This window comes from Cyanistes caeruleus, chromosome 29 (genome assembly GCF_971803275.1).
Source record: "Cyanistes caeruleus chromosome 29, bCyaCae1.hap1.1, whole genome shotgun sequence".
Taxonomy (NCBI): domain Eukaryota; kingdom Metazoa; phylum Chordata; class Aves; order Passeriformes; family Paridae; genus Cyanistes; species Cyanistes caeruleus.
In genome coordinates, this window is record NC_141729.1 from 1,995,258 (window position 1) to 2,022,546 (window position 27,289).

The window sequence follows — 27,289 nt, forward strand, 5'->3', positions numbered from 1 at the left end:
ACTTCCTGTATTTGGGGGGAGCCCTTCAGCATGAGCATCTTTTCCAGAACATTTTCCAGCTTCTCTCCTAGCCACGTGTTTTTTCGGATCCCCTTGGCGCCCTGGCCCTGAAGGAGACCCCAAAATCTCCCCTATTTACAGTTCCTCACACCAGCAGGGTCACAGAGCCGCTGCCTTTACATCCCAAAAATAAAACCCCAGCTGCAAAGCAACAGAAAACAGCCTGGGATCTCCAGCACAGCCAGCCCAGGTCCCCCCGTTTCCACGCACCCCCTTTCCAGTCCCCGCAGTCGCAGGCGGCTCAGGCTGAGATCCCCCCAGGCCGATCATTGGCAGCAATTTGGGCGAGATTTGGACCATTTGCAGGTGCTCCAAGACGCAGCTGCAAACCCACTCTCACTCCGGGCGGGGAATGCTTCCCCCGCTCTGTGACCCATCAAAACAGGCGCCTTTTACCCCCAAATCAGGCGGAAAAATCCCTCCCCAACCCCGGCAGGAGCGAAGGGCTGTGCCTGCAGCTAGGACAGAACATCCGGGAGGTGCGGGAGAGCCCCGGGGCACCGCAGCACCTCGGGGTGGAGGAGAGAGAAGCGCTGGGCTGGCCCCGTATGTGCCGAGCTGCACGTTCCTGTTCTTATCAAATCCATCGGGATCAGCTCCAGCTGCTGCCAGCGCTGCCCCAAGGGGAACAGGAGCGCCTTCAAGGGGCTCCTCCTGCCCCATTATCCCATCGCCTCCCTCCTTTCCCACGGAGTCACCGCTCTATCCCACTGATTCACGCTCGTGGCTCCTTTCCGTGGCCCGTGGACATTTTCCCGGTGCCTCGGTTCCCATTGAGTCACCCACGCGGAGCTCTCCCAGTTCCCATCCCGGGCATCCGGACTCACCTGGGACTTGCCTTCCTTCCCTTGCATCCCTGAGGAGCGCCCCAGTGCAGGACCCTCCGGCCGGGCAGCTCCTAAAATCACCTTCCAACCTGTGCAGAAGTGCAGTTCCCAGGCCCCAAGGCTGCAGGGAGTTTTCTTTTCCAGGAGCAAAGGATTCTCCCCATTTCTCACCTTGGCTGGCATTTTCTGCTCCGTTGGGTTTGGGTTTTTTTCGTGTTTGTTTGGGATTTTTGTGGTTGGGGATTTTTTTTGTTTTGTTTTTCACAGATCATGGGGAAAACGAAAGACTTGCAGAGTTTAAATGCAGTCAGTGCCTCAAACATATTCCTTCACTCTTCCCATCCACCCCTTCCTCCATGGTGAAACCATCCCATGGTTCGTTTTCTCCAGCTGCACAAGAGGAAACGTTTAGGAAGGAGAAAGATTTGGGAAGTGCAGGGAAATGGGATTTTTTGGGAGGAGCAGGGAGACGCGGGCCCCGGCGCGTGCCGGCGCACCCAGAGCCGGCCTGAAAGGATCCGAGTGGAAAATTCCTGTCCGTTGAGCTGGAATTGTGGTCCAACAGGTTTTTTAGTCCCAGCCCCTTGAGTTGTGTCAGTGCAAAAACTCATCCCTAGGGCATTTGTTTGGATCACATGGGCGAGAGTATAAAAATGGGTCCTGCCTGTCCGGGCCAGTTTGCACCTGGAAAGGGAAGGAGCCGCTGGAGCGAAGGGAAGAAACGCGGGACAGAGCGGGGCCGCTGCGCTCAGGTAACCACGCCTGGAGCAAATTATCCCCCTTTTTCCCCAGGGAGCGGCCATGGGGCATGGAGAGGGTGAGGGTTTCTCCGCCGGGAATTCGTGGTGGAACGCAAAGGCTCCGAGGGCTGGGAAATGGGGGAATTTTGCGGATCCCGGCCCAGGAACAGCTCCAAGCGCCCCCCGAGGGTTTTCCCAGCGCCTGGGGGCGATGCAGCCTCTCCGAAGCGGGCGACACTCCTTCCCTCTTGGGGACCCCTTGGAGCTGTCGAGAATTGGGGTGCGGGACCTGTGGGGTGCCTCGGTGGCTCGCAGGGCGGTGAGGAGGCTGCTGAGGCAGAGCCATGTGCGAGGAGACACCGAGATGTGCAGGCAAAGAGTTTTCCAGCGTGGAATTTCTCCCCTCTCTGGCACGGGAGCGGCGCGGATAAAGCCGGCCGCTCCTCCCTGCATCACTCGGGGCTCTTGGTGGTCCCTGAGCATCAGCACGGCCAACACGGAGCTCTGGTCTCACGTCCCTGCCTCAACGCCCTGCGGCCGCAGCTTCCTTCGCCCTTGGGGCTGGAAGTGGCTTTGGGGAGCCGGGAGGTGTTTCACAAGCCAGGGGTGAGGAAAGGGAGAGATCCTCCTGCCCCGGGGCTCCTGGGAAGTGCCTTTGGGGAGCCGGGAGGTGTTTCACAAGCCAGGGGTGAGGAAAGGGAGAGATCCTCCTGCCCCGGGGCTCCTGGGAAGTGCCTTTGGGGAGCCGGGAGGTGTTTCACAAGCCAGGGGTGAGGAAAGAGCGAGATCCTCCAGCCCCGGGGCTCCTGCCTGCTCCTGGTGCTGTCAGCCCCATGTCCCTCTTCCTGCTGTTCCCTCCCTGCCTCTCCCCGCTGCGATCTCCAGAAGTTTTCTCCCTACTTAACGCTGCTTCTTCTCCTTCTCTGCTCTCCATCCCTGCTTGGAGACAGTTGCTTAGAGACAAACTCCCGTTTTTTTGATGTTGCAATCCTTTTTTTTTTTTAATGGGGGAACAGTGGGTGCAAAGGCAGACGATGGCACCGTGGGTTGGGAGCAGAGTGGGGAGGAGAGTCCAGGAAAGATCTGACACCACAGGAAAAGATCTAAACCAAGCAAAACCAGCGTTTTTCCCTCATTAGGAAATACCCAAGCCCCTTCACGCTCCGTGCCCAGAAACAAGTCCCAGGAGGGTCCCACTGCCTCCCTTCTCACCCCAGGCCCCCACCCAGGTGCGGCATGAGAATGAATTCCTTGGCTGGGGGTGGCTTGGAGGGTTATTTTCCTCTTCTGACGAAGAGCCCAGGCTGGTTGGCAGCATTATCCGCCTATTTTCTGCACAGCTCTCCGGAGCAAGAGAAACCAGGAGAAAAAGGGAAACAGAGAAGCCACAGGATGCACCGTTATAAGAGGAACTTTCCCCAAAATAGAAGCTTTTCACAGTTTTTTCACGAGGCGTCAGCAGCTCTTAATGCTGTATGAAACTGTGAATCCTGCCTGGAGCAGCCGGCGGGAGCTTGTCAGTGCTCCAGGCTGCAGCTGCAGCCTTTCCGAGGGTGTGGGGCCGGCTGTGCCCCCCAAAACCTTCCTGGGGTGTGGGGAACAAGCAGCTGGAAGCGCAGCCTCGGCTGTGATTACGTTCCAGCAGCATTTCCTGCACCCCTCGGGGTGATAAATCCAGTGTACCCCCAGCTGGAGGGTGCAGAAATCCTGCACGGATGGATCAAGACCTTGAATTTCGCCCTAACCCGGTTTTTAGCTGTGAAAGATCCGTCTGGAGAGTCCCAAATGTTCATTAGCTCAGCTCTGGGGCAAAGGGATGCTGGGCTTGTGCAAGGAGTTGCGTTTTACAGGAGCACGAGGCTCCTTCTGGCTTTAAATATTTATAAGCTGAGTGATGAATCCCTGGAGTTGTGCAGCCGTATCGATGGCAGGGTGAGCTGTCAGGTGGCTGATTCCAGGGCTGGGAGATGGCATCCAGCTGGGCCAGAGGATTCCTGCGTGCAGGGAATTGCCCCAACCTCCTGCTTTGCAGACAGCCCCTGTTCCTTTGGCAGGGCAGGGGATGGAAGGTGCGAAAATGTTCTTTTTTTGCTTGTTTTAGATGTTTCCTTCTGGTATCAGCTCTTTCCCGGGCTCTACTCCCCACCACATTCCAATGTGGCCTTTTGTCCCCACTGCTCCCCTGTCAAGGCTGGGTTTTGCCATTTTTGTGAAGTTCTGGTTGAAGATTTCTCTTGGCTCTGGTTGGGTACTGAGCCAGTAAATGCCATTTTTTCCAGAGCTGCCATCTCCCTCCCTGGCTGCTGCTGGGGCTGGGGGGCCCATGGGATGCTTGGAGCAGCTGTCCTGAGCAAGGAGACCCCTTATAGCCTCATTCAGGAAGCCCAACAGCAGGATTTGGGATTTTCAGAGAAGCAAAACTGAGGGGTGACCCCTTGCTGCTCTTCCTGGTGAACGCATGGATGGATCCAGCACCGTGGTGGGTGCCTGGAACCCAATCCCCGCCAGGAGCAGGGACTCTGCTGGCTTTGCCAGGAGCAAATCCCAGGCTGGACTCTGCTCATGACGTGTGCGGGATCCAGTGACGGAGAAGGAGGGACAGCCCTGTGCCCTGCCTCGCTCCAGAGCCTTGGCCAAAGCCACCATGCCAGGGCACTCGCTGGCCTGCTGGCCACCCCGGGAGCCAGGCACTGCCTGGGGGGCTCAGATCCACAGGGAAGGCTCTTAGCCCAAGGGTGAGGTGCTTGGAGAGGGGGTGGGAGCTGGGAGAGCCTCGCTGGGGCTGAGCAGAGGTTGTCACTGTGGAGCCCTCAGAGCAGGGGACGGGTCTGTGTGCATTCCATGGATTCATTTATTTCTGCTGGTTTGGAGGGTGGCACGAGGAGGGCAGAGCTGGCAGAGAGACGTGGGGACAATGGGGAGACAAGGCACAGCTCTGTCCCCACACCTGCGCTTGGCCAGCCCAGGATTCACCTTCCCAAAACTTTTCTGTCCTCGGGAGGTGACACCGAGTGGGGAGGGGGTGGCTTTACGATGTGAGTCCATGTTTGGGGGGATTTGACAGGCCCCTGTGCCCTCTCCTTGCAGATCCTGCCAAGAGAAAGCGATGGAAAGCCCAGGCAAGGGCAGCCCCGCCGGGAAGATGACAGCCATGGCTCACAGCCTGTAAGTACCTCCTGCTGCCTCCTCCCAGCCCTGCTCCTGGCACTTTTCCTCCAGCCACTTTCTCCAGGGACTTTGCTCTTTGCTCCCATCCCACCCACGCCACAGCAACGCCTCCATTCCCTATGGATGAGGTAGAAAACTCCCAGCAGAGCAAGGCAAAGTCAGGGTCCCGGCACTGGGAGCTTTGGGACTGTGTGGTTCAGGGCTGCCCAGGGTTTTTGGGGTGTCTCCCCATACCAAATCCACTTTTTCCAGCAAGGGATGCGTTGCCTTGGTCTGTGCCAGCCCTTCAGCCTCTTGCAAGGTGAATGGATTTGGGGGGCAGGGTGCGGGGGAGAGCCAAGAAAGCTGCAGTGGTTGCAGAGCATCCAAGGAGCACAAGGAAAATGGGTTTGGATTTGGGTTTCTGCATCCTCTCCCCAGTGAGGCTGGGCAGGGTCCTGGCAGCACCTGGGAAGGATGGAAACACCCCAGCTTTAAACTGGGGAGTCATAAATTTTACTGCAGCTGGAGCAATATATGCTCATATCTTGGATATTCCGAGGGCTTCTTCATTCCTGGCTTGGGGGGTGGGAGATGGAGGGAGGAGGATGCTGCAGGGTCAAAAGGGGGCTTGGTGTGACCCCCAGAGCTCAGTTTGGGTGTAGAGCTCTTTGCCAGGGAGTCAGGGCGATCATGGAGCCGGACAGATGAATTCCTTGGTGAATTCAAGAGGCTTAAATTGGAGAGACGGGAGCAAGGAGCAAAAGGCCTTTTAATTATAGTCGTGTCAGAGATGGCCGTGCTGAGGGAGGGGGATGTCATGGGGTGGCTGTGCAGTGCCATGGGCAGCTGTGCCATTCTGTGCCGTGCCATGGGCAGCTGTGCCATGCCATTCCATGCCATTCCATGCCATTCCATGCCGTACCACGGGCAGCTGTGCCATTCCATGCCATGCTATGGGCAGCTGTACCATGCCATTCCATGCCATGGGCAGCTGTGCCATTCCGTGTTGTGCCATTCCATGCCGTGCCACAACGTGGGCTGGCTGAGGAATAGTCAGCTGCGCCTTGTGTTCCTCCTCCCACGGAGGAGAGGGGCTCTGAGCAGCACTCACGAGCTCCACAGCTGCCCCCGACCCCTTTCCCATGCCCCATGCCCACCCCGGTGTCTCCATCCTCCCGGGAAACCTTTTCTCCTGGGAAGGAGGCCCGTGCGAGCTCCGCAGCTCCGTTTCTCCTGCCAGTGACAATCGTGCTTTTGTTTTGCCTGGCTGCGAGAGGGGCAGGAGGGAATTTGGCTACCCGGAAAGCTGCCGGGAACCCTTTCTGCCACAATTAAGCACCTGCTACAAGAGAGCAAATAAGCCAAATCATGCGGCTGGCAAACAAGCTTTACGTGTTCCTTCCCCGTGACCCACTCCAAGAAGCAGAAAGCTCCAGGCTCGGCTGCTCGCAGCTCCCGGGGCAGCGATTCCGCAGCTCCCGGGCAGCGATTCCGCAGCTCCCGGGGCAGCGATTCCGCAGCTCCGGGGCAGCGATTCCGCAGCTCCGGGGCAGCGATTCCGCAGCTCCCGGGGCAGCGATTCCGCAGCTCCCGGGGCAGCGATTCCGCAGCTCCGGGGCAGCGATTCCGCAGCTCCCGGGCAGCGATTCCGCAGCTCCCGGGCAGCGATTCCGCAGCTCCCGGGGCAGCGATTCCGCAGCTCCGCCGCCGCCTCCCGGTCCCGGCGCGGCCACCGAGGCAGCGCCTGGAGCCGCTTCTTGGCGGCTCAAAAGCCAAACGGGCTTTCCCCTCCCCAAATTAGCGGCTCATTCTCATCTCATTCTGCTATGGAGAGACAGATCCCCGTGCTGCGAGTTCGGTGAGGCGGGGGTGCTGCGGAGAGGCTGGGGCGAGGCGAGCGCCGGGCTTTGCGGCGGTGTCAGCCCCGGCTCGGGCTTCCAGCCGGCCTCATCCAGGCGGGAAGGGATCAAGGCCATGCAGGGGGCCGAGCTTAGCGCGGGGATGGGGAGGGAAAGGCGGCTGGATGTCTCGGGAAGGGATGGCGAGGATCACATGATGCGGATATACGGGCTCAGAGCAGCGGGGCCGGCGGCGCCCGGCGCATTCCCGGCAGCCGCGCTGCAAAGATGACTCGGAGTTTTTTTTTTGGGGGGGTTGTGGTTTTTTTGGGGTTTTCTTTAATGCCCTGAGGGTTTAGATTTCGGGGAGCTGCCCTAGGGGTGAGGCGGGGGCTGCAATGAGCTCTGTAGAGAACGGTGAAAAGTCAGGACCGCAGCTTGTGGCCTTGTGCTTGGAGGAGATGGAGCAGCTTCGCTCCCCCCACACCCCCGAGAGAAGCCCTGTGAGGGTTTGGGGGTGCTCCGGGGGGGCTGTGGGGCTTCTGAGGGGTCTCCTGCACCAGCAGCACCGCCCATGGCCCAGCTGGGAGCTGGCACCTCCCTGAAATTTGGGGAGAGGGAAAGGTGCTCCGAGGGATGCAGGAGAGGGTGCACCCCTTCCCCAGATCAGGACTGGGGGGCACTGGGGATGCGAGGGGAGAATGGAGGTGAGATTTAGGGGGGGCTGAGGCTCTCATCTCCCCCATGGAGGGCAGGGTGGGGATCTCATGCAGAGGGAGGACAAGGATCCATGGAGTGCGGGATTGGGGGCAGGACTTGGGGGCCGGGATGGAGCTCCCTTTATTATGGGAGGGTTTTAGGGCCAGGATGGGGGTCCCAAAGCAGAACTGGGGGTACAACAGAGCCCCCTGAGAGGGAGGTTTAGGGGCAGGATGGAGTCCCATGGAAGGCAGGATTTGGGGGGGGAGGGGGGGGCACAGCGGAGTCCCCTGCAAGGGAGAATTAGGCACACGATGGGGGTCTGAAGGCAGAATTGTGGGGGCGCGACGGAGCCCCCTGCGAGGGAGGGTTAGAGGACATAACGGGGTCTCAAGGCGGATTTAGGGGGACACAACAAAGCCCCCTGCGAGTGAGCTTTAGGGGCAGGACGGGGGTCCCACGGCAGGACCGGGGGCCACAACGGAGCCTCCTTCAAGGGACATGCTGAGGGTCCCCGTGCGCGGCAGGACGAGCCCGAACCCACCCCGGGAGCCCCCCCGAGTCTCCCTCAGCCAATGCACGGCAGCGGGGGGGGGCTCCGGGGCGGGGCTCGGCTGCGGCCGCTTGTTTTTTGTGAATGAAAGGCGGGGCGGGCGCGACTGCAGCGCGCAGGGCAGCGCAGGGCCGCGATCCGCGCAGGGCTCCGCGCAGCGCAGCGGGCCGCGGATGCGGAGATCGGGGCGGCCGAGCTGCCGCCATGGGCCACCCCGGCCCTGAGCAGCGCAGCCGTGCCCAGCCGAGCCGCGCAAGCTGCGCCGTGGCCATGTCCGGAGGGGCGAGCCCGGCCCCGGCCCCTGGGAGCCGCCGCTTCGTCTGTGTTGGTGTAAGTACCGGGGGACCCCCACGGTGTAAGTACCGGGGGACCCCCACCGCGCTTCCGCGCCCCGCTCCGCGCATCCTGGCCCGCATCCTGCCCCGCTCCCGGCCCGGGGACAGCGAGGGCCCGGCCCCTTGGCCGTGCCCCGCACCCCCGATCCGGGTGGTTCGAGCCCCCCTGGCGATGCCCCGCAGCGGCTCCCGATGCTCTCCAGTCCCGTCGGCGTTTCCCGCACCCCCTCCCGGCTCTTCCCGTCCGCCTGGCGATGCTCCGCACCCCCGATCCTGGTGCTCCGAGCACCCCCAAGCTCCTTGCGATGCCCCGCAGCTCCGGTCGGGTGCTGCGAGCTCTCCTGAGACTCCTTGCGATGCCCCACAACCCCGGCCTGGGTCCTCCTCGGTCTCCTTGCGGTGTCCCACACCCCCGATCTGGGTGCTGCGAGCACCCCCAACCTCCTGGCGGTGCCCCGCACCCTCTCCCTGTGCTTCCTGTCCCCTTTGCGATGCTCCAGAGCCCCGATTCGGGTGCTCGCACACCCCTGAGACCTCTTACAATGCCCACACCCTCTCCGGATCCTCCCCAGCCCCTTTGCGATGCCCCGGTGTTCCCGGACCCCTTTGCGATGCCCCGCGCCCCCGATCCAGCTGCTCCCCACTCCCTCCCCAAACTCCCGCAGCCTCTCCCGGTGCTCCCCGAGCCGGGTGCTCCCCTCAGCCGGTCCCGGTGCTCCCCACTCGCCGCATCCCCCGGCCCCGGCCGTGCTGCAGCCCCGCTCGGGGCCCCGTTTCTCCCGCACCGCCTCCGGCCGCGGCCTCCACAGTCCTGGCTGCTTCCGCGGGGCCGCCCGGCCTGCCCCGTTCCTCCCGGTTGTTTCTGTGCATCGCCGCCGTTTTGGGGAGGCTTCACCCCGGTTTGGGGGTTCTCCTCCCCTGGCGAGGTGCGGGATGGAGGATTTGGAGCCTGAGAGTTGCTAAGCGACAGCTCCTGGGGTGATGGTGCAGTTGCCTTGACAACCGCGGGCTGGGAGCCTGGAAGGAGCAATTTTGGGGTTCTCCTTGTGGGGGGTGTGGGTGTGAATTGGGTGCCTTGGTTTGGGTGGGGGGCAAGGAGAACGGGGCTGGGGGGCTGGTGGCTGGAGCTGCCCTGCTCCTTTGGGAAGAGCTTTTCCTTTGGGGGGGAACTCAAATCTCTCAGCATCTTGTGTTATTTTTACTCTCCGGTGGTATTTGGAGCTGCTCCCAGGAGTGAGGTGATGGTGGGGAAGGTGAGGAGAGGGCTTGAAAAGGTTCAGCCCTTCCTGGGGTTGTGTTGTGGGGGAGGGGCTGTGACCTCCCCCCCCCCCGTGGGGCCAACAGAGCTCCCCAGTGAGGTTCTGCTTTATCAAAAAGCCCCTTTTCATCCCCACGGCTGTCCCCCTGTTCCCCTCCTCACAGCAGGCACTGATCCCACAAGGATTTAGCCCTTAATTCCCATGAGGCACCGGACTTTCCGAGCTGGCTCGGCTGGGGGTGGGCTGAGGTCCCCATGAGAGACAAACATCCCAAGTGCCAACTGCAGCTGTCATTCCTGTGCCTTCCCTCTCCATCCAAACGAGCTCGGCTGACTTGAGCATGGCTGGGCCTAAAAATAACCACAGCAAAGCTCCCTGAGCACTCACAATTCCCCACCCTGGACATCTCCTGGATCTCCTGGTCCTACAGAGCCAAGCTGATCCCTGGCATGAGCAGGGGACTGGGGATGGCAGCACAGGAGGGTGGGAATGGATTTTGAGGGGCTAATGGGGAAGGAGCCCACCTGCCCTGCTGCTGCTCCTGGTTTTCAATGCCCTTTGGGATGAATTCCCCGCATCCCGAGGGATGGAGGGGATGTGGAATGCGGCGACAACTACTCAGAGAAGTTTTGCCTCGGGACCAGCCCGGTGTGGAAGCGCTGGCACCCGGAGTGACCTGGATTTGTGCCACCTGCCTCTGCCTCCAGCTGCCCACGAGGCTTGAGGCTCGGCCCTGCCCTGGGGATCCAGGTGTGCCCAGGGAGCCTGCGCATGGAGGGAGGTGCTAACATTGGGAAGTCCTTGCCAGTCTGCCAGTTTGGGGAGCTGTGGTCCCACGTGCAGGGCTCGGTTGCCATCGTTACTGGGTATTTTCGCTCACTGCGCTGGTGGTTTATTATAGCAGCTCGGGAGGCCGCTGCCAGGAGGGAGCGATGAGGGGGAAGAGATCCGTGGCCTTGGGAAGTTTGGAGAAATTGGGATGTGGGGTTTTTTTTTTGTCCTTGCTGTCCCAAGGGGGAAGAGATCTGTGGCCTTGGGAAATTCACAGAAATTGGGATGTGGGATTTTTTTGGTATCACTCAATCCCCTTGGTGCTTTTCCCCCTGGAAACCACATAAACCCTTGGGTTTGTGCTGTGATGAGTTAATTCTGGCTGATTTAGGCTCTGGCTTTGAGCAGGGAATGGGTGACATACCTGGGCACACCTGGCTGCTGCTCATCAGCTTTACAGCACCCGCAGCACCAACGTCTCTCTCGGGAGGGTTGGGGTCACACCTGCTCCTGGGAGCTCTCCCAATCCCCGTGGCTGCTGAACCCCTGGGAAACCTAAGGAGCTTCTTCTTGCTGCCCTTGACTAGGAGCAAATACCCCCTCGGGAATGGGGTGGGAAAAGGGGCAAAGGTCAGTGCCCCCTGCCAGGTAGTGGAACCCGGCGGTGCCTGCGTGTGCACTCTGTCAGGCGGCTCTGGAAGCTTCTCTTGCAATTGCTGGAGAAGGAGAAAAGGAAGAGGAGGAAGGGAGAGGGGGGAAAAAAAAAAAACCTCATCTCACATGAACAAGCATGAGCTGGAGAGCTGGGAGGGAGGAGGGCGCAATCCAACGCAGGCCATGTGTCTGACGTGGCACAGCAGCCACCCTGCCACCAGAACATGAAATTTTAAAGGGGATTGGCGGGGACAGCGAACTGGGAAGGGCTGGGCAGCTGCTGCAGAGCTTCCCTGGGCTGCCAGGGAGTGTCAGCATCCTCCTGCTTCGTGCCCCTCTGGTGCCCTGGATTGCCACTCTGCCTGTTCCTGGCGGTGGTTGCCGAGGCCTCGTTCCCCCTGCAGGTCCCAATTAATGGATTCTGACATGGATTATGAGAGGCCAAACGTAGAAACCATCAAGTGCGTCGTGGTCGGGGACAACGCGGTGGGCAAGACCCGGCTCATCTGTGCCCGTGCCTGCAATGCCACCTTGACCCAGTACCAGCTCCTCGCCACCCACGTGCCCACGGTGTGGGCCATCGACCAGTACCGTGTCTGCCAGGAGGTGAGGGCAACCAGGGCTGCTGGGGAGGATCACGGACACCCTGTGGGAATCCTGAGGAGGTGGAGCCGTGTCCTCCTCTCAGGGGGGTTGTGAGGATGGTGAGGACAGCCCTGCTGTTGTTGTTGTGAAGCTCCAGGGACTGAGGAGATGGATGGTTTTCTGTTCCCGCAGGTGCTGGAGCGCTCCCGGGATGTGGTAGACGATGTCAGCGTGTCCTTGCGCCTCTGGGACACCTTTGGTGACCACCACAAGGACAGGCGCTTTGCCTACGGCAGGTGGGGAGAGGCAGCGCCTGGCATTACCCCGGGCAGGGAGGGAGTCCCCAGACTGGGCTTTGACCCCTTGTCCCCTCGCAGGTCCGACGTTGTGGTTTTGTGCTTCTCCATCGCCAACCCCAACTCCCTGCACCATGTGAAGACCATGTGGTACCCGGAGATCAAACACTTCTGTCCCCGTGCCCCTGTCATCCTGGTGGGCTGCCAGCTTGACCTGCGCTACGCTGACCTGGAGGCCGTCAACCGGGCACGGAGACCCTTGGCCAGGTGGGGACACTCGCGCCCTAGAGACGTCCCTGCATGCCCTCCTTATCTCAAGAGGTCTCTTCATTAATTATCTCCCGTCTCTTTCAGGCCAATTAAACCTAACGAGATCCTTCCCCCGGAGAAAGGGAGGGAGGTTGCCAAGGAGTTGGGGATCCCTTATTACGAGACGAGCGTGGTGGCCCAGTTCGGCGTCAAGGACGTCTTTGACAATGCCATCCGTGCCGCCCTCATCTCCCGCCGCCACCTGCAGTTCTGGAAGTCCCACCTGCGCAACGTGCAGCGGCCCCTGCTGCAAGCCCCCTTCCTGCCCCCCAAGCCCCCTCCTCCCATCATCATCGTCCCGGACCCCCCTTCCAACAACGAGGAGCGTCCAGCCCACCTCCTGGAGGACCCCCTGTGTGCGGACGTCATCCTGGTGCTGCAAGAGAAGATCAAAATCTACGCACACAAGATCTACCTCTCCACCTCCTCCTCCAAGTTTTATGACCTGTTCCTCATGGACCTGAGCGAGGAAGACCAGCAGAGCACGGTGGGGCACGGCTTCGGGGCGGCTGTCACCGCGGCTGCCGAGCGGATGCTGCACCAGGAGGAGAGGCACCACGGGCGGGATTTCCTCCTGCGGGCCGCCAGCTTCGACATCTGCGAGAGCGCCGAGGAGGCCGGACCCGGCCAGCGCAAACCGTGCCTTAGAGCCTCCACCAGTGACGGTATCCTGCGGGGTGACCGCTATGAGAACGGCGAGCACGGGCTGCGGCGGGGCCGGAACCTTTCCTCATGGAGCCGGGCCTTTGCCAGCATCCAGGAGGAGATGGCCGAGGACCCGCTGACCTACAAGTCCAAGCTGATGGTGGTGGTGAAGATGGATGCGTCCATCCAGCCGGGTCCTTTCCGGGCTGTGCTGAAGTACCTGTACACGGGTGAGCTGGATGAGAACGAGCGGGACCTCATGCACATCGCTCACATCGCCGAGCTGCTGGAGGTGTTCGACCTGCGCATGATGGTGGCCAACATCCTCAACAACGAGGCGTTCATGAACCAGGAGATCACCAAAGCCTTCCACGTCCGGAGGACCAACCGGGTGAAGGAATGCCTGGCCAAGGGGACTTTCTCGGGTACGGTTCCAGGAGCAGCAGCCTGGTCCTTTTGGGGGGTTCACGGGGTGGGTGGGGGCTGGGAGCTCCTGGCTTTGCTCCATGTGTGAGGGGGTGGCTGTGTCTCCCTCGGGGTTTTTGGTCACACTTTGCCATTTGGGGATTTTTGTAATTTTTTTTTTTTCCCAAGAAAGTGAAGCCCTTCCCCAGGGTTTCCTGCTCCCCAGCTGGCCCAGCAGCTCTGTTTATTTACAGAAGAGCTGCAAAGACGACTTCCTTCTCTCCCAGCCCAGATTTTCACGGGGTCACCCTGATTTATGAGGAGCGAGTGCCCTTAGTAGGATTTCCCCAGCTTTCCAGCAAGCACCACGAGCCACCAGCACGAGGTGACATCCCAGGGGGACGTGAATGTCCCAGCCTCCCTTTGGCTGGATTTGTCTCATGGAGATGGATCCTAATATGGTCAGGCTGTCCCTGGCAGGGACAGATATGTGGTGGCCCTTGTACACCCCTGGGAGAAGCTGTGGAGAGCGAGGCAGGACATCCCTGGCCTCCCTCCCAGCCCTCCAAGGACTCAAGTTTGGGTGTGACATTTGCTTCCCAGGTTTTCCCCTTGCTGGCAAATGTGTTGTGGAGTGACTTGGGAAAACCCCTTGGAATAGGCAGAACACTGCTGAGGCTCTTCCCTGAGCTCTTCTGGGTTGGCAGGGAATGCAGGATCAAAACTAAGAGAAATTTTTGGGGAGAAATACAGGATATGCCAGGCTCCATCCCCTTCCCTCTGCTGTCCCCTGGGGCGAGGTGTGGCCCAGGTGACAGAGCTGGTCCCAGCAGCACCACTCTGCTTGTCCCCAGATGTCACCTTTGTGCTGGATGACGGTGCTATCAGTGCCCACAAGCCCCTGCTCATCTCCAGCTGCGACTGGATGGCCGCTATGTTCGGCGGCCCCTTCGTGGAGAGCTCCACCAACGAGGTGAGGAGAGCTGCCCAGGAGGGTGGCATGGCTGGGGATGGCCAGGAGGTGACAAAGTGTGTGTCTGGCAGGTGGCACTTCCTCACACCAGCAAGAGCTGCATGCGGGCAGTCCTGGAGTACCTGTACACGGGGCAGTTCAGCTCCAGCCCTGACCTGGACGACATGAAGCTCATCATCCTTGCCAACCGCCTCTGCCTGCCACACCTGGTGGCTCTCACAGGTGAGTCCAGGCGGTGGCAGGGTGGCTGTCACCCCGTCCCAGCCAGCCTCTGACACTGTGTGTCCCCCTGTGCAGAGCAGTACACCGTCACCGGCCTGATGGAGGCGGCACAGATGATGGTGGACATCGATGGGGACGTGCTCGTGTTCCTAGAGCTGGCTCAGGTAGGACAGGAGCCTGTGCTGGTAGAGCTGGGGGGCTCCAGGTGACACACACAGGGGTCCAGCAGGACTGGGGGGCTCCAGGTGACACACACAGGGGTCCAGCAGGACTGGGGGTGACACACCGGGGTCTGGCAGGACTGGGGGTGACACACACAGGGGTCTGGCAGGACTGGGGGCGACAAACACAGGGGTATGGCAGCTCCAGGAGCTGGACAACCAGGTCTGGCCTTGGATGTCCATGGTGAAATGAGGTGAATCCCTGGTGCTGGCCTGTTCCTGGTGGCCCTGAGCTGGTGTCCCATCCTTTCCCAGTTCCACTGCGCCTACCAGCTCGCCGACTGGTGCCTGCACCACATCTGCACCAACTACAACAACGTCTGCCGCAAGTTCCCACGGGACATGAAGGCCATGTCAGGAGGTGAGTGGCAGCCAGGGGGAGGTGACAGGGGGGTCCCAGCAGTCCTGGCACCGCCCTCACCCCCCCCCCGTGTTCCCACAGAGAACCAGGAATACTTCGAGAAGCACCGCTGGCCGCCGGTGTGGTACCTGAAGGAGGAGGATCACTACCAGCGGGCGAAGAAGGAGCGGGAGAAGGAAGACTACCTCCACCTCAAACGGCAGCCCAAGAGGCGGTGGCTCTTCTGGAACGCCTCCTCCTCCCCTTCTTCCTCTCCTTCATCGTCGGCAGCCACAGCCTCCTCTTCCTCCTCCTCCTCCTCCTCCTCGGCTGTGGTTTGAAAGCCCCGTCCTTGCTCCAGTGTCCCTGGGAGGAAACGGGGAGGAGGAGGAGGAGGAAGGGTGGGATGCCCTGCCCCAGCGCCAGGCGTGCAGCGGCACAAGCCCCGGAGCAGACAGTGTTGGCTGCAGGGGTGGGCCTGGGGAGGGGCTCAGGGCCAGCCCCCGGCGCTCCTGGAGCCCTGCTTTCCCCGCAGCAGCACCGGCAGAGCCCGAGCAGCAGGAGGAACTCGTGTTTACAGGAGCATGAGGGCTGCGCCGTGGTTTCATTTCGGGATTTTTGTTGGAAATTTTGGCTTTTGGCACATCAGCAGCATGAGGAAGGAGAAGACAAAGAAGGAGAAGCACTTCCATTTTGATTTGGAACCAGAAGCTCTGGGATGTGGCTTGGGTGTCTGATGGCATCTCACCACCTGGAGCCACTGTGGGGGTCCTGCCACCCCCTTCGACTCACAGCAGGGTCAGGCACAGGGCAGGGGACCCCCCTGGTCCCCAGATGCCTCCAGGCACTGCAGAATTTCCCCTACAAGTGGGGTCTGTCCTAATTCAGGGCACGGAGGGGACCGGAGTCCTCTCTTCCCTGTTCTTAACTCTTCAGTTTTGTTTAGATAGAAACTTAAAGGAAAAAAAAAAAAACCAACCCCATCTGAACCCCACTCCCTGAACCTGCCACACCAGAAACCAACACCAAGCTCCCGGCTTGGGATTTTAGCCTGGAAGGCTCCATTGTAATAAATGGTATTTTAAAAGCCCAGTGTGGTCCCTGTGTGTGTGGGAGAAGCTGCTGGGCTTGCACATCCTTGTGCCAGACTTGGGGTGATGCCATCACCCTCTTCCAGCACTCCTGGGACGGGCAGGGACAGCGAGGCCTCGCAGAAACCCAAACCCCTGGGGCAACACGAAGTGGCTTTTCCATCAGACTAACTCTGCACGTCCCACCTGTGTCCTTGCAGAGCTGCCAGGCAGGGCAGGAGGCACCCAAACCTCCTCACCCTCCCCAGCTGGGATAGGGAAAGCTCCTTGGAGCCCATCCCTGCCCAGGCTGCTGCTGGAGGAGCACCCGGGGATGCTCCTGGTGCCGTCCCCTCCTGCTCCCCGCTGCTCCTCTTCCCAGCTGGCCTCGTGGAGCACCTTGGAGCCTCTCATTCTGCATGCCCGCCCTCAGCCTCAGATGCAGGAGCGAGGTGGCTCCTCACCCTCGGTGTTCTCACCCTTGGCAGCCCCAGCGAGCAGGTAGGACCGCAACTTTCCTTTTCACACAACCCAGGCACTCACTGCTGCTTCCGAGCCCTGTTCGCCTTCCCCGGGCCAGGAGCTGAGCCCTGCATGTGCCTGGCTCTGCAGGAGCTCCTGCCCAGGTTTGCATGCTCAGGGGCACAGTAAAACACCCAGGAGTGACCCCCGGACACGAACCCGACAGCTCCTGCTTTCCATCCTGGCCCCACGCTGTTAAAAAACTCCCCTTGGCAGTGCAGGGGCTGGAGAGCAGCTCCAGGGGAGGTTCTGGGGGTTGAGCAGAGCCCTTTTCTCACTAAGCACTGCATGGATTTGCAACACAGCTACTGCAACACACAGAGCCCTGGCTGGGTGGAGCCCCCCGGGGCAGTGCCACCCTGAGGGACAGAGGGACAGGTATCACCCCCTGCTTTGGTGGAGGGTAAATAAAGGCCAGGGTGGTTGCTGAGGGCTTTCCCTGGCAGAAAGGATTCATGGGGACCATTCCTGGTGGGATGCTGGGGTGGCTGAGCATTAATTCTATGGGCTGACTCCTCAGTGCCACATGGAGCAACTGGTGTCTGCTGGGCCCCTGGTGTCCAGTGAGACCCTGGACAGGCCCTCACCAGAGTTCTGGGGGGAAAAAATTAATCAAACCAGATGAGAAAATCAGGAGGATTTTTTTTTTTAAAAAAACGAAACTCTTCCTTCATAAACAGAGAAATGTAAAAAACTGGAAAATAACAAACTGGCTGGGCCAGAGCTCTGTAGAAAAACACACAACCATGCATAACAAAAAAAATGATATTTTTATATAGCTTTTAAGTTAAAATATGTAACATTTACAATTGCTAAATAAATAAGTACAAAACTTCTGCTTGTGGACTTAGTCTTGGGAGGAGGGGGGCGGCAGCAGGAGGGGTGCTCAGCACCCTCCCACAACACTGGGGAAGGTCCTGGTGGACTGGGCTGGCAGCTCAAGTAATGCAGTAGTTTTCCCCAGCTGTTTTTCCAGCCAGACTCTCCCTGAGCTCTGTGAGGAGCTGGGGTGGGCAGGGGTACCCCCGATGTAACTGGGACCTCAGTGCATTCACCCCTCCGCCCTGCCTGGGGACACAGGGACAGCACCAGGGCTCATCTGGGACCAGCAGGGCCACCAGGGGATTCCTCCCTTCTCCTCAGCTCTGGTGAGACCCCACCTGCAACTCTCCACAAGGATGTGGAGGTGTTAGAGCCTCTCTGGAGCCTGGGAGAGCTGGGATTGTCCAGCCTGGGGAAGGCTCTGGGACACCGCCCCTTCCAGGGCCTAAAGGGCCTCCAGGAGAGCAGGGGAGGGACCCTGGACAAGGGCCTAGAGTGCCAGGATAGAGGAATGGCCTCAATTAGACATCAGGAAGAATTGTTTCACAATGAGGATGGGTAAACACCGTCAGAAAGGCTGCCCAGATAAGCTGCCCCATCCTGGCAAACATTCAAGGTCAGGCTGGACGGGGCTTGGAGCAACCTGGTGGAGTGGAAGATGTCCCTGCTCCTGCCAGGGGACTGGGCTGGGTGACCCCTGCACTGTCCCTTTCCCCAGTGATCATAGTGCAAGTCAATCATTCCCACTCTCCCCTCCAAGTCCAGTTTCAGACTGGTTCCTAAGAGCAAGCAGAACCACGTAAAACACAATTTTGTCAACAGAAAGTAACCCAAGGCTCCAGCTGAGCCTGCAGAACCACCAAGCACGGAGAATGAAGCTTACACAGAGATGTTCTAGAAGCAGAAGCCATTTCATGATGCCAGGAATCCTTAGAGAAACAAGGATGATGCAGTTAAGTTAAAAAGCACAGGGCGGAAAAACCCCTGCAAAAGCTCTTCTCTGCACTGATCCTGAGGATGTCCAGGTAGTACCAGCACTTCCGAGTGAGATGGTCCCAGAGGCAGATGGAAATGGTTTGAAATTCTGCATTGACCCAGTGAAATCAAAAAACCAGCTTGGATTTCACGAGGAAGCACCAACACTGAACTGTAACTCCAGCAGAGAGGAACCTGAGGATCGTACTTCACTGAGGATCAGCTCCTCCTGGTCCAGCTGAACTCTGATGGCTTCAAAACAAGAAAAGCCACGCGAGGGCTACAAACAGCTAAAATTCAAGTGTTCTGGGAGGTATTTCATGGCTGTAGCTCGAAGGAGGGAGGTGCAGTGTGTGTTCTGCTCCCTTCAGCTCGTTTCATACTGAAAAAGTCCATCCTGGACCAGCGTGGAGGAGATGTCCTCTGCCACCCCGCCGAGGTGGAGCCGGTCCAGGGTCTCCAGCAGCGTGTTCACGGAGGACTTGGACCCTTCCCTACTCAACCACTTGTAGAGCATCTCATAGAAGCCATCATCTGACGTGGCCATGATGACGTCGTTCTCCTCCAGGTCCAGGCTGCGGCCAAATTTCTTCCAGTTGTCCTTGGAGACCTTTCTAGCGAAGACATAAAAGGAGCGCCGCAGCACTGTGGGGGGGAAAGGGACAGCTCAGAGCACAGGGCCAAGCACGGGCAGCTGGGACAGGAACCTCAGCCCCCAGCATATCCCCTGGGTACCAGCACTTACCTAGGATGGGGTCGTGCCCCGGTGCTGGAACCAGACTCTTCTTGGTGCTTCCACTCGGCATCTCCTGGAACGACAATATCACTGCTGGAATGACAGTGTTACTGCTGGAAGGACAGTGTCACTCCTGGAATGACACTGCTGGAAGGATAATATCACTCCTGGAACAACAGTGTCACTGCTGGAATGACAATGTTACTCCTGGAAGGACAATGCCACTGCTGGAAGGACAATGTCACTCCTGAAATGTCACTGCTGTAATGACAATGTCACTGCTGGAAGGACAATGTTACCGCTGGAATGACAATGTTACTGCTGGAATGACAACATCACTCCTGGAATGATGATGTCCTACAGCACTCCCCAAGCCCCAGCACCAGTGTATGATTTACGGGGATTGCAGACCCTCTCCCTGTCTCCCAGGGCTGTTGGGACAGGAGATCCCCAGCACCCCCTGGACATTCGTGTTTCCTGGACGGGCTCAGCATTAAATCCCCCAAGGACTCTCTCGAGTGCAATGAGCAGATTTTGCCATCCTGATCCCACAGAGAGACCCTTCAGTGTCTCCTGGTGTGGCCCAGCCCTGGGAGCCCCCCAGGATGATCAGATCCCGGCTGGGCACGGCGGGGCAGCGGTGCCAGTCACGTACCGGCGTCTCTGTGGCCGTGTGACGCTGCTGGCTCCGTATGCGCTCGTTGGCGGCGTTGTCCTCTGCCCCCACGTTCACCCTCCTGTACCACGACAGCTTCCGAAACATGGAGCTCTGTGGCAAGGCAGAAACACAAACCATGGTGGTTTTGGGAAGGCAGGACCCTGCCACGGATCCCGAGCTTGCAGGAGCTCTGGGTGAGCGCAGCCTGCCCCTAACCATGGGATCTCTGCTGAGGACCCTGGAAGTGCCAGCACTGCCACCAGGAAAGCATTAATGGCACTGAGGAAGGGGCTGGAAGCACCCAGGGCACTACCAGAGAGCCTCCTCTGCTTGGCCCAGCTCTACCACAACCCTGTGGGGATGAGCCTCATTCCTCTGCTCCTGCAGCCTTCCCAGCTGGGTGAGCCTCATCCCCCTGCTCCTCTGGCCTTCCCAGATGGATGAGCCTCATCCCCCTGCTCCTCTGGCCTTCCCAAATGGATGAGCCTCATCCCCCTGCTCCTCTGGCCTTCCCAGATGGATGAGCCTCAACCCCCTGCTCCTCCAGCCTTCCCAGGAGCTGCTGGCCAAGTGGGGAGCAGAGGGAATGGGGAACCTCACCACAGCCCACAAACAGAGCCCTCCCCTCTGCCATCCCAGGAACTCACCACCATTTCATAGGGCCTTCTGCTCGAGGGTCTCCCATCCCCTGGAAAATGCAAACAGCACTGTGATCTCTTCCCCCAGGCAGGACCCTCTTCCCACCCAGCCCACACAAAATGGGTGCTCTGGGGTCCCTCTTCCCACCCAGCCCACACCAGTGCAGAGCCCCTGGCCAAAGTGGGCACTCTGGGGGTCCCCTGCACTCACCTGGGGAGCTGCAGTGGTGTTTCCAGAGGCAGAACACAATCACAAGCAGGATGGGAGGTCCGATCGCCAGGATGACCCAGAGGTCTGAAGCAGATAAAGCAGGGCTGTGAGCAGCTGTTCCTGCTTTACCTTCAGCAGCAGCCCACCCCATCCCAAAGCCCACCTGCCCTCCTCCCACTCACAGAGGGGGCCAGTGTTGGTGGCAGGGCCGCACTGCAGGTCACTGTCAGGTGTGCAGGGTTTCAGCACCTCCTGACCCTCAGGACACCTGGGAAAGAGGAGACAGGGCGGGCTCAGCAGCCGCAGCTCCAGCACGGACCCCGCAGCAGCCGCGGTGGCACCCGACTCACCTGGGCCGGCACTTCTGGCACATCTCGCAGGGGTGGTCCGGGGGGCAGAAGGTGCCGTTCCTGCAGGCACACACCGTGTTCCTGACGGGCTGGCAGGGGCTCCGCTCCACCTGATCTGTGTGACACAAGGGACACGGCTCCATCCCAGCCCCTCCGCTCCAACCCAAGCCCAGCCACAGCTCCGGGGAGGAGCAAAGCCCTCCCTGCTGTCGAGTGTCAGCTTTCCCTGCCCCACAGCTGCCCATACCAAGGGAAAAGCAGTGCCTGGATCAAAGTCCACCAGCAGCTTCCAATGCTGCCGGGAGCCTCATCCTCCTGCTCCATGCAGAGCTCTCGCTTTGGACAAGGGACATAGCCATTAACAGAGGTGGGTCTGGCACGTGCTGCTGTACAGATTCCAGCCCCAGCCACTCACTGGGGATGCTGCAGGGTTCCAGGAGAGCCCAGCTGGGCCCAGCCTGAGCCACAAGCCCTGCTCCCCTCCCCAGCTCGTACCTTCCCTGCACTTCAGGCAGTCCCGGCACCACTGGAAGGCGTTTGGATATTCCATGTACTCCCCGTACGCACAGGGCTCGCACCTGCCAGAGCCGTTCTGCTCTTTACACTCCTCTGCAATGTAGGTGCCTGGACAGAAAGGGAAACTCTGAACACGCAGGGAAGGGGCTGGAGCCTCAGGACAGGCTGAGGGAGCTGGGAAAGGGGCTCAGCCTGGAGAAAAGGAGACTCGGGGAATTTCTGTCTCTGCACAACTCCCTGCCAGGAGGGGACAGCCGGGGGGATTTGGGATCTTATCCCAGGGAACAGGGACAGGAGGAGAGGGAACGGCCTCAGGCTGGGCAGGGGAGCTCAGGGCGGGCAGCAGCAGGAATTTCCCCATGGAAAGGGGGATCAGGCCTTGGAACTGCCCAGGGAGGCTTGGATCCCCATCCCTGGAGGTGTCCCAGGAAGGGCTGGAGGTGGCACTCGGTGGCAAGGCCGGGATTGGGCACAGGTTGGATTTGGTGGCCTTGGAGCTCTTTTCCAACCTGAAGGTTCTGTGATTCCACCACCAGCAAAACTCAGAGGCAAAGGAGGCATCAACAAAAGGGAAATATTCCCATAATGAGTGCTTAGATCCATGAGAGTGGAGCAGGGCAGAGCTGGAGCTCTGCTGCCCCTCAGGAGAAGCAAGGACACGGAACAGGGGCACGGAGAGTCTGCAGAGCGAGGAATCAGTGCTGAGACCATCTCACCTGCAGGGCACTTCTGGCAATAGACACCGTCACCTTTCAGGTAGTAACCATCTTTCCCTCTCCAGCCTGAATCCAAGGGATGCAAGCTGTCCCTCCTCCTCAGGGTGACAGCACTGGTTCCAAAAGCGGCTGCCTGGTAAAAAATACAGAAAAACTCGGGTTAAAAACCACCCCAGTGCACAGGGCACGGGGAGAAAAGGAAGGGTGAGAGCTGCTGTGCCCAGGGAAGCAGGAGAGGAGCTTCGGGATGGCTCAGCCAAAGGCACTTCCCACAAGCCAGGGCCGGTTTTCCCTTGGCAAAGCCACTGGAGGAGCCCTGGAGGTTCACAGGGGAATTCCAGCCCAGGTTATCAGCAGGGCAAAGAGTCCCTAACGACCCCTTTTCCTTCCCCAGTTTCTGAGCACAGGGAAGGGTCGGGAAGGGGAACGGCTTTGTGGGAGGAAACGGCCCCATGTCAAGGCTGGAAGGGCTCCTGTGCCCACCAGAAACCCCTGAGCTGTGGCTCTGGGCTCCCAGGGGACAGCACGGCCTAGCCCTGTTATCCTGCCGTGGATCAGGAAGAAAAGTCACATTTCCGCCGGCTCTCCACGCCCTTTTTCTGCTGCCTCAGCTCCTTCCAGCCTGGCTGGGTCACTCCAGAGGGACGATGCTCAGCAGGAACGGCCGCTAAAGGCCTCAGGGGGTTTTTGGGCACCTCAGTGTCCCCAACGAGGTCAATGCCATTGGTCTCTGAGCCAGCACAGAGCTGCTCCATGGATATCCGTGGATGTAAAGCTGTATATCCACGGATATAAAGCTGCCCCTACCTCCAGCGGGGTGTCACATCGCTCAAGGGCTGCAGGAGACACTTTTCCCCTCCCCTCCCTAACACGGAGGGTAAAAACCCGCCTTTTAAAGCAAATGTTTCTGCCGTGAGTCATGAGCTGCCCTGAAGGGAACAATAGAGGAGCCGTCCTGTCCCCTGCCCACAGGTCCCGCCTGGTCCCCGCTTTCCCCCACCCTCCGCGGGATGATTCCCGCTCCTGGACAAGGCCAAACCGGCTGCAGCAGGTCAGGGATGGGCCTGACCTGCTGCCACAAAGCCACCAGCGACACTGAAAGCACGGATAAACACACCACGACCACACCACAGAGCCCCCAAACCCCAGCCAGCTCGGGAATGGGGTCAGCTCCAGAGTCTGTCTTGGAGGGATCAAATCCATGTCCCTCCAGCAACTTCTGGCTCCGTATGTCCCAGGATCCACCTCTGCTCCTCTTTTCTCCAGCTAGGAACCTTTGCAAGTTCATAAAGTGCTTTTTTTAATCCTCTTGAGGAGCTTCAGCCACAACGGCTTCACCCATTCTGGTCCTGGAAGCCCTGGGAGTGAAAGGACAACTTGTCCCACTTCCACAAGGGAAAAAAATTCCATGTTTCCTCTGCACCTGAACTCTGCTGCGCTGTGAAGGTGATCACAGTGACACCAGAGCATTTTCTGCAGTTTGGGAAGGCCCCCCAGCCACGGGATTTCACTGCTTTACAGGGAGCAGCAACAAGTGCACGATAAGGTTATCACCCTGCTGCCATCCCTGACCAAACTATCACTTGGAGAGTCCAGCACGGTGGAATTCAGGAGTTTCCACCCACAGTAAACAACCCAAGAAAACCTGGAGGCAGAGGAATTAGAGGCACAGGAAACCCTCATCAGCTAAAAGCCTCTTCCTTCCTGGGGGATCAAGTCTAGAGAAAACACTCGGGAAAGCACCAACCTTTGAACTTTCCCTGCTTCCATCCCCGATCTGTTTTTCTCCTGAGGAGATCCCAAAAGGAGTTGGACTCTGCAGCAACTCCTGACAAGGAAGAGAATGAAGCACACCCCAGCACAGCGCCCAGCCCCTGGCTGGAGGAGAACTGGGATAAAAGCAACGCCGGGCAGACACCTGATGTCATCTGCTCCAAGGCCACTCGTCTGATGCAGGCAGGGATTTTCCCCTGGAATTCCCGCATGTGGAATCTGAGCTCCAGCAAACTCACATATCAGGGGCATTCATCCTTAAACCTGTGGCCTGTGTCCAGACCATGACGCAAGAGAGGACGCTCGACGCAATATCGTACCACCGAGCCACGTGAATCATCACCCCGAGCAGCTCCCCATCCCTTCCAGCAAAAAAAGGGGTGAAGAAGTAAACAAAACAACCTCTGAGGCTGTGCACTTAGGTGATGGGTTTAGTAAGGCTCGACTTTATCAGGCCAGTCTAAATAAACTCTGCTTAACAATGTGGGGAATTAATTGGACCAGAAGCTCTCTCTAAGAACGTGTTCTGGGCAGTGCTGACGTAATTCCAGTGTGGGAGCCGCACCCGCTGGACTCCTCCAGAGCCCTGGGATAAAAGTCAGGGCAGGATCCTCCTGACTTCAAGTGAGAACAGAGTTCAGGTATTTCCCAACTCTACAACATCCACGGGGAAATATGACAGGCCCGGGAATTTTCTGTGCTAAATCCCTGTACTGAGGGTTTGGCCATCATTTTGGGGAGCTGCATTCCCGCTCCGAGATCCCCGAGCCACCTGCATTCCATCCCGCCCCGTTAAAACATCCCCGAGGAGCGTCCGCGCCGCCACCAGATGCCAGCACAAAGTGGCAAACACGGCTTGGGAGCGAAGGGAGTGGAAATCCCCATTCCCAGCGCTCCAGGTCCAGCCTGCAGCCCTTAATCGCCATCTCCCCCGCCGCGGCCACGTGCTCGGACCGGGGGGAGCTGAGCGCGCTTTTCCCATCGCTTCCCATTCCCCTTCCAGGCTGTGGCTCCCCACCAGCCCCGTCCTCAGTCTTACGTCCTCCCGGTACCCCGAACCCCGCGGGGCCGTCCGCAGGTGAAGCCCCTGCCTGGCCATCCGAACCCCCCTGCCCCTGTGAACCCCCTGCCTGGTCATCCGAACCCCCCTGAGCCTCACCTGCCCCTGTGAACCCCCTGCCTGGCCATCCGAACCCCCCTGAGCCTCACCTGCCCAGGTGAACCCCCTGCCTGGCCATCCGAACCTCCCTGCCCAGGTGAACCCCCTGCCTGGCCATCAGAACCCCCCTGCCCCTGTGAACCCCCTGCCTGGTCATCCGAACCCCCCTGAGCCTCACCTGCCCCTGTGAACCCCCTGCCTGGCCATCAGAACCCCCCTGCCCCTGTGAACCCCCTGCCTGGTCATCCGAACCCCCCTGCCCCTGTGAACCCCCTGCCTGGCCATCCGAACCCCCCTGAGCCTCACCTGCCCCTGTGAAGCCCCTGCCTGGCCATCCGAACCTCCCTGCCCAGGTGAACCCCCTGCCTGGCCATCCGAACCCCCCTGAGCCTCACCTGCCCCTGTGAACCCCCTGCCTGGCCATCCGAACCCCCCTGCCCCTGTGAACCCCCTGCCTGGCCATCCGAACCCCCCTGCCCAGGTGAACCCCCTGCCTGGCCATCCGAACCCCCCTGCCCAGGTGAACCCCCTGCCTGGCCATCCGAACCCCCCTGCCCCTGTGAACCCCCTGCCTGGTCATCCGAACCCCCCTGGTCCCCCCTGTCCCTGTAAACCGCCCCAGGCCCGTCGCCTCAACCCCTCCCACGGCCCGGGCCAGCTGAGTCCCACCGCCCGTTTTCCCTGTCGCCCCCAGGCCAGGTGAGCAGCCCAGCTCCTCCCACGGCCCCCGGAGCAGGTGAGCCCCTCCGTGCCTCAGTTTCCCCCCGACTCCCACGAGCCCTTCCCCTCCCCCCCACGGCCGGTAAAGGCACCCAGGTAACCCCACCTCCATCCAGGGGCACCCCCACCCTCGCAGCCCCCTCACTGGGGCAGCCCCCAAACACCCCGCTGCCTCCTCCCCACCTTTTTTCCCCCCTCGTCGGACCCAGTCCCACCGCGGCGCTCCGAGCCCCTCTACAGCGCGGCAAGTCTGGGCATGTCGCGACAGCACCGCCCGGCCCCGACAGGGCTCGGGACCCTCCTGACCGCGCTCCCGGAGGGTCCCCAGCAGCCCCCTCCCCACTGACCGTACCAGAAGGAGCACCGGGAAGCCGTGACCTCGGGGCATCCTGAGCGCCGCGGGCACGGAGCGGGCACGGAGCGGGCACAGCTCGGGCACGGAGCGGGCACAGCTCGGACACAGCTCGGGCCAGCTCCGGACACAGCTCGGGCCAGCTCCGGACACAACCACACGACACCCGCCGATCCCTGGAGAATGTATGAAGTGAATGTGGTTTTTACGTGGGATGGGGTTTTGAGAGCGGGGCGGGGCAGGGAGGGAGGAAGAGGACAAGGGGCTGTCCCAGCGCAGGTCCCCTCTGTGCCCAGCGCGCAGAAAAGCTAAATTTCTCTCCAGAAAGCTGAATTGGCTTCTCAAGTTCCATTCCGTTTGTAGCCGCTCTTATTTTCTCGTTGTTTTCTCTCAGCCCTCAAATTTCGAATCACACAGGAATGTTGGGGAATGGTTTCTCAGGGTGTTGCTTCTCCATCTTGCATTTTTTTCCTATCACTCACCGGACTGCAGCGAGCAGAGCCGTGGGTCTTTTGTTTTCCGGGAAAAGTGAGTAATCCCTGGTGAGAAATCCATGCTGGTGTGGTTCGAGGTGCAAAGACAACCTTGCAAAACAGTCGTCATCTCGTCCCTGAGCTAGGAAGTCGGGAAATTCCATCTCTTTCGTAGGGTTTTGTTTTGTTTTTTTATTTTTGTTGGGGTTTTTTTTGTTGTTGTTGTTTGGTTGTTTGGGTTTGTTTGGGTTTTTTTGGGCTGTTTGGTTTATTTTGTGGCCTAGAACTCGAGATGAAGCGGGAAAAAATGTAAAAAAAGTTAAATCTTTGGACTTTTTGTGTTACACAAACGGCTCTGCTGCTGCACGTTATCAGGGGAGTGCGTGAGAAGCATTAATTCCAAGGAAAATCTGATTTTCTGGAGGTGGTGGGAGTTGGAATGGAGCAGTAGAGGAGCTTCAGGAACGACAGGAACGGGAAACTTCAGCGCCCATTCCAGTACCTAAAGGGGCTCCGAGAGAGCTTTTCCAGCCGAAAAGAGGGCAGAGAGAAGATTGTTAATATATTCCTGATCTTGAACTCTTGAACCAACCCTCGTGAGTTGAGTTCCTGTCCCCTCCCCGGTGACTCACCGGAGGATGGCAGAAATCCCTTTGCTGCCGGTTTACAAACCCTGCCCGAGGTAACAAAATCTGCAGGTGGCAGCCTGAAAAATG

The 27,289-nt window shown here is 59.6% G+C and overlaps 2 protein-coding genes across 8 annotated transcripts; one reads left to right on the forward strand and one right to left on the reverse strand.

Annotated features, from left to right (window-relative positions):
• The first annotated feature begins 438 nt into the window (after positions 1–438).
• On the forward strand, positions 439–17,310 carry RHOBTB2 (Rho related BTB domain containing 2). Of its 5 annotated transcripts, none has more exons than XM_086865671.1 (11): positions 439–1,639; positions 4,715–4,792; positions 11,291–11,492; positions 11,664–11,767; positions 11,849–12,034; positions 12,122–13,146; positions 13,981–14,099; positions 14,171–14,321; positions 14,397–14,485; positions 14,798–14,903; positions 14,985–17,310. In XM_086865671.1, exons 2-11 carry the CDS (start codon positions 4,734–4,736, stop codon positions 15,221–15,223), a joined length of 2,280 nt encoding a protein of 759 aa, XP_086721797.1. In that variant the 5' UTR covers positions 439–1,639; positions 4,715–4,733; the 3' UTR covers positions 15,224–17,310. The 5 variants fall into 5 exon arrangements, with proteins under 5 accessions (XP_086721797.1, XP_086721796.1, XP_023796502.1 ...); XM_086865670.1 differs by lacking the exon at positions 439–1,639 and adding an exon at positions 1,985–2,233; XM_023940734.2 differs by lacking the exon at positions 439–1,639 and adding an exon at positions 4,251–4,362.
• Positions 17,226–26,600, reverse strand: LOC111938818 (tumor necrosis factor receptor superfamily member 10B-like). 3 transcript variants are annotated; one of them, XM_023940735.2, is made up of 10 exons: positions 26,101–26,600; positions 22,097–22,229; positions 21,360–21,488; positions 20,865–20,979; positions 20,697–20,782; positions 20,515–20,598; positions 20,313–20,353; positions 19,663–19,776; positions 19,017–19,080; positions 17,226–18,916 (listed from the first exon to the last, which is right to left on the reverse strand). In XM_023940735.2, the coding sequence occupies exons 1-10, from the start codon at positions 26,134–26,136 to the stop codon at positions 18,639–18,641; spliced, it is 1,080 nt and encodes a 359-aa protein (XP_023796503.1). In that variant the 5' UTR covers positions 26,137–26,600; the 3' UTR covers positions 17,226–18,638. The 3 variants fall into 3 exon arrangements, with proteins under 3 accessions (XP_023796503.1, XP_086721801.1, XP_086721802.1); XM_086865675.1 differs by having other exon boundaries at positions 20,316–20,353; positions 26,101–26,576; XM_086865676.1 differs by lacking the exon at positions 19,663–19,776 and having other exon boundaries at positions 26,101–26,576.
• Positions 26,601–27,289: the final 689 nt, after the last annotated feature.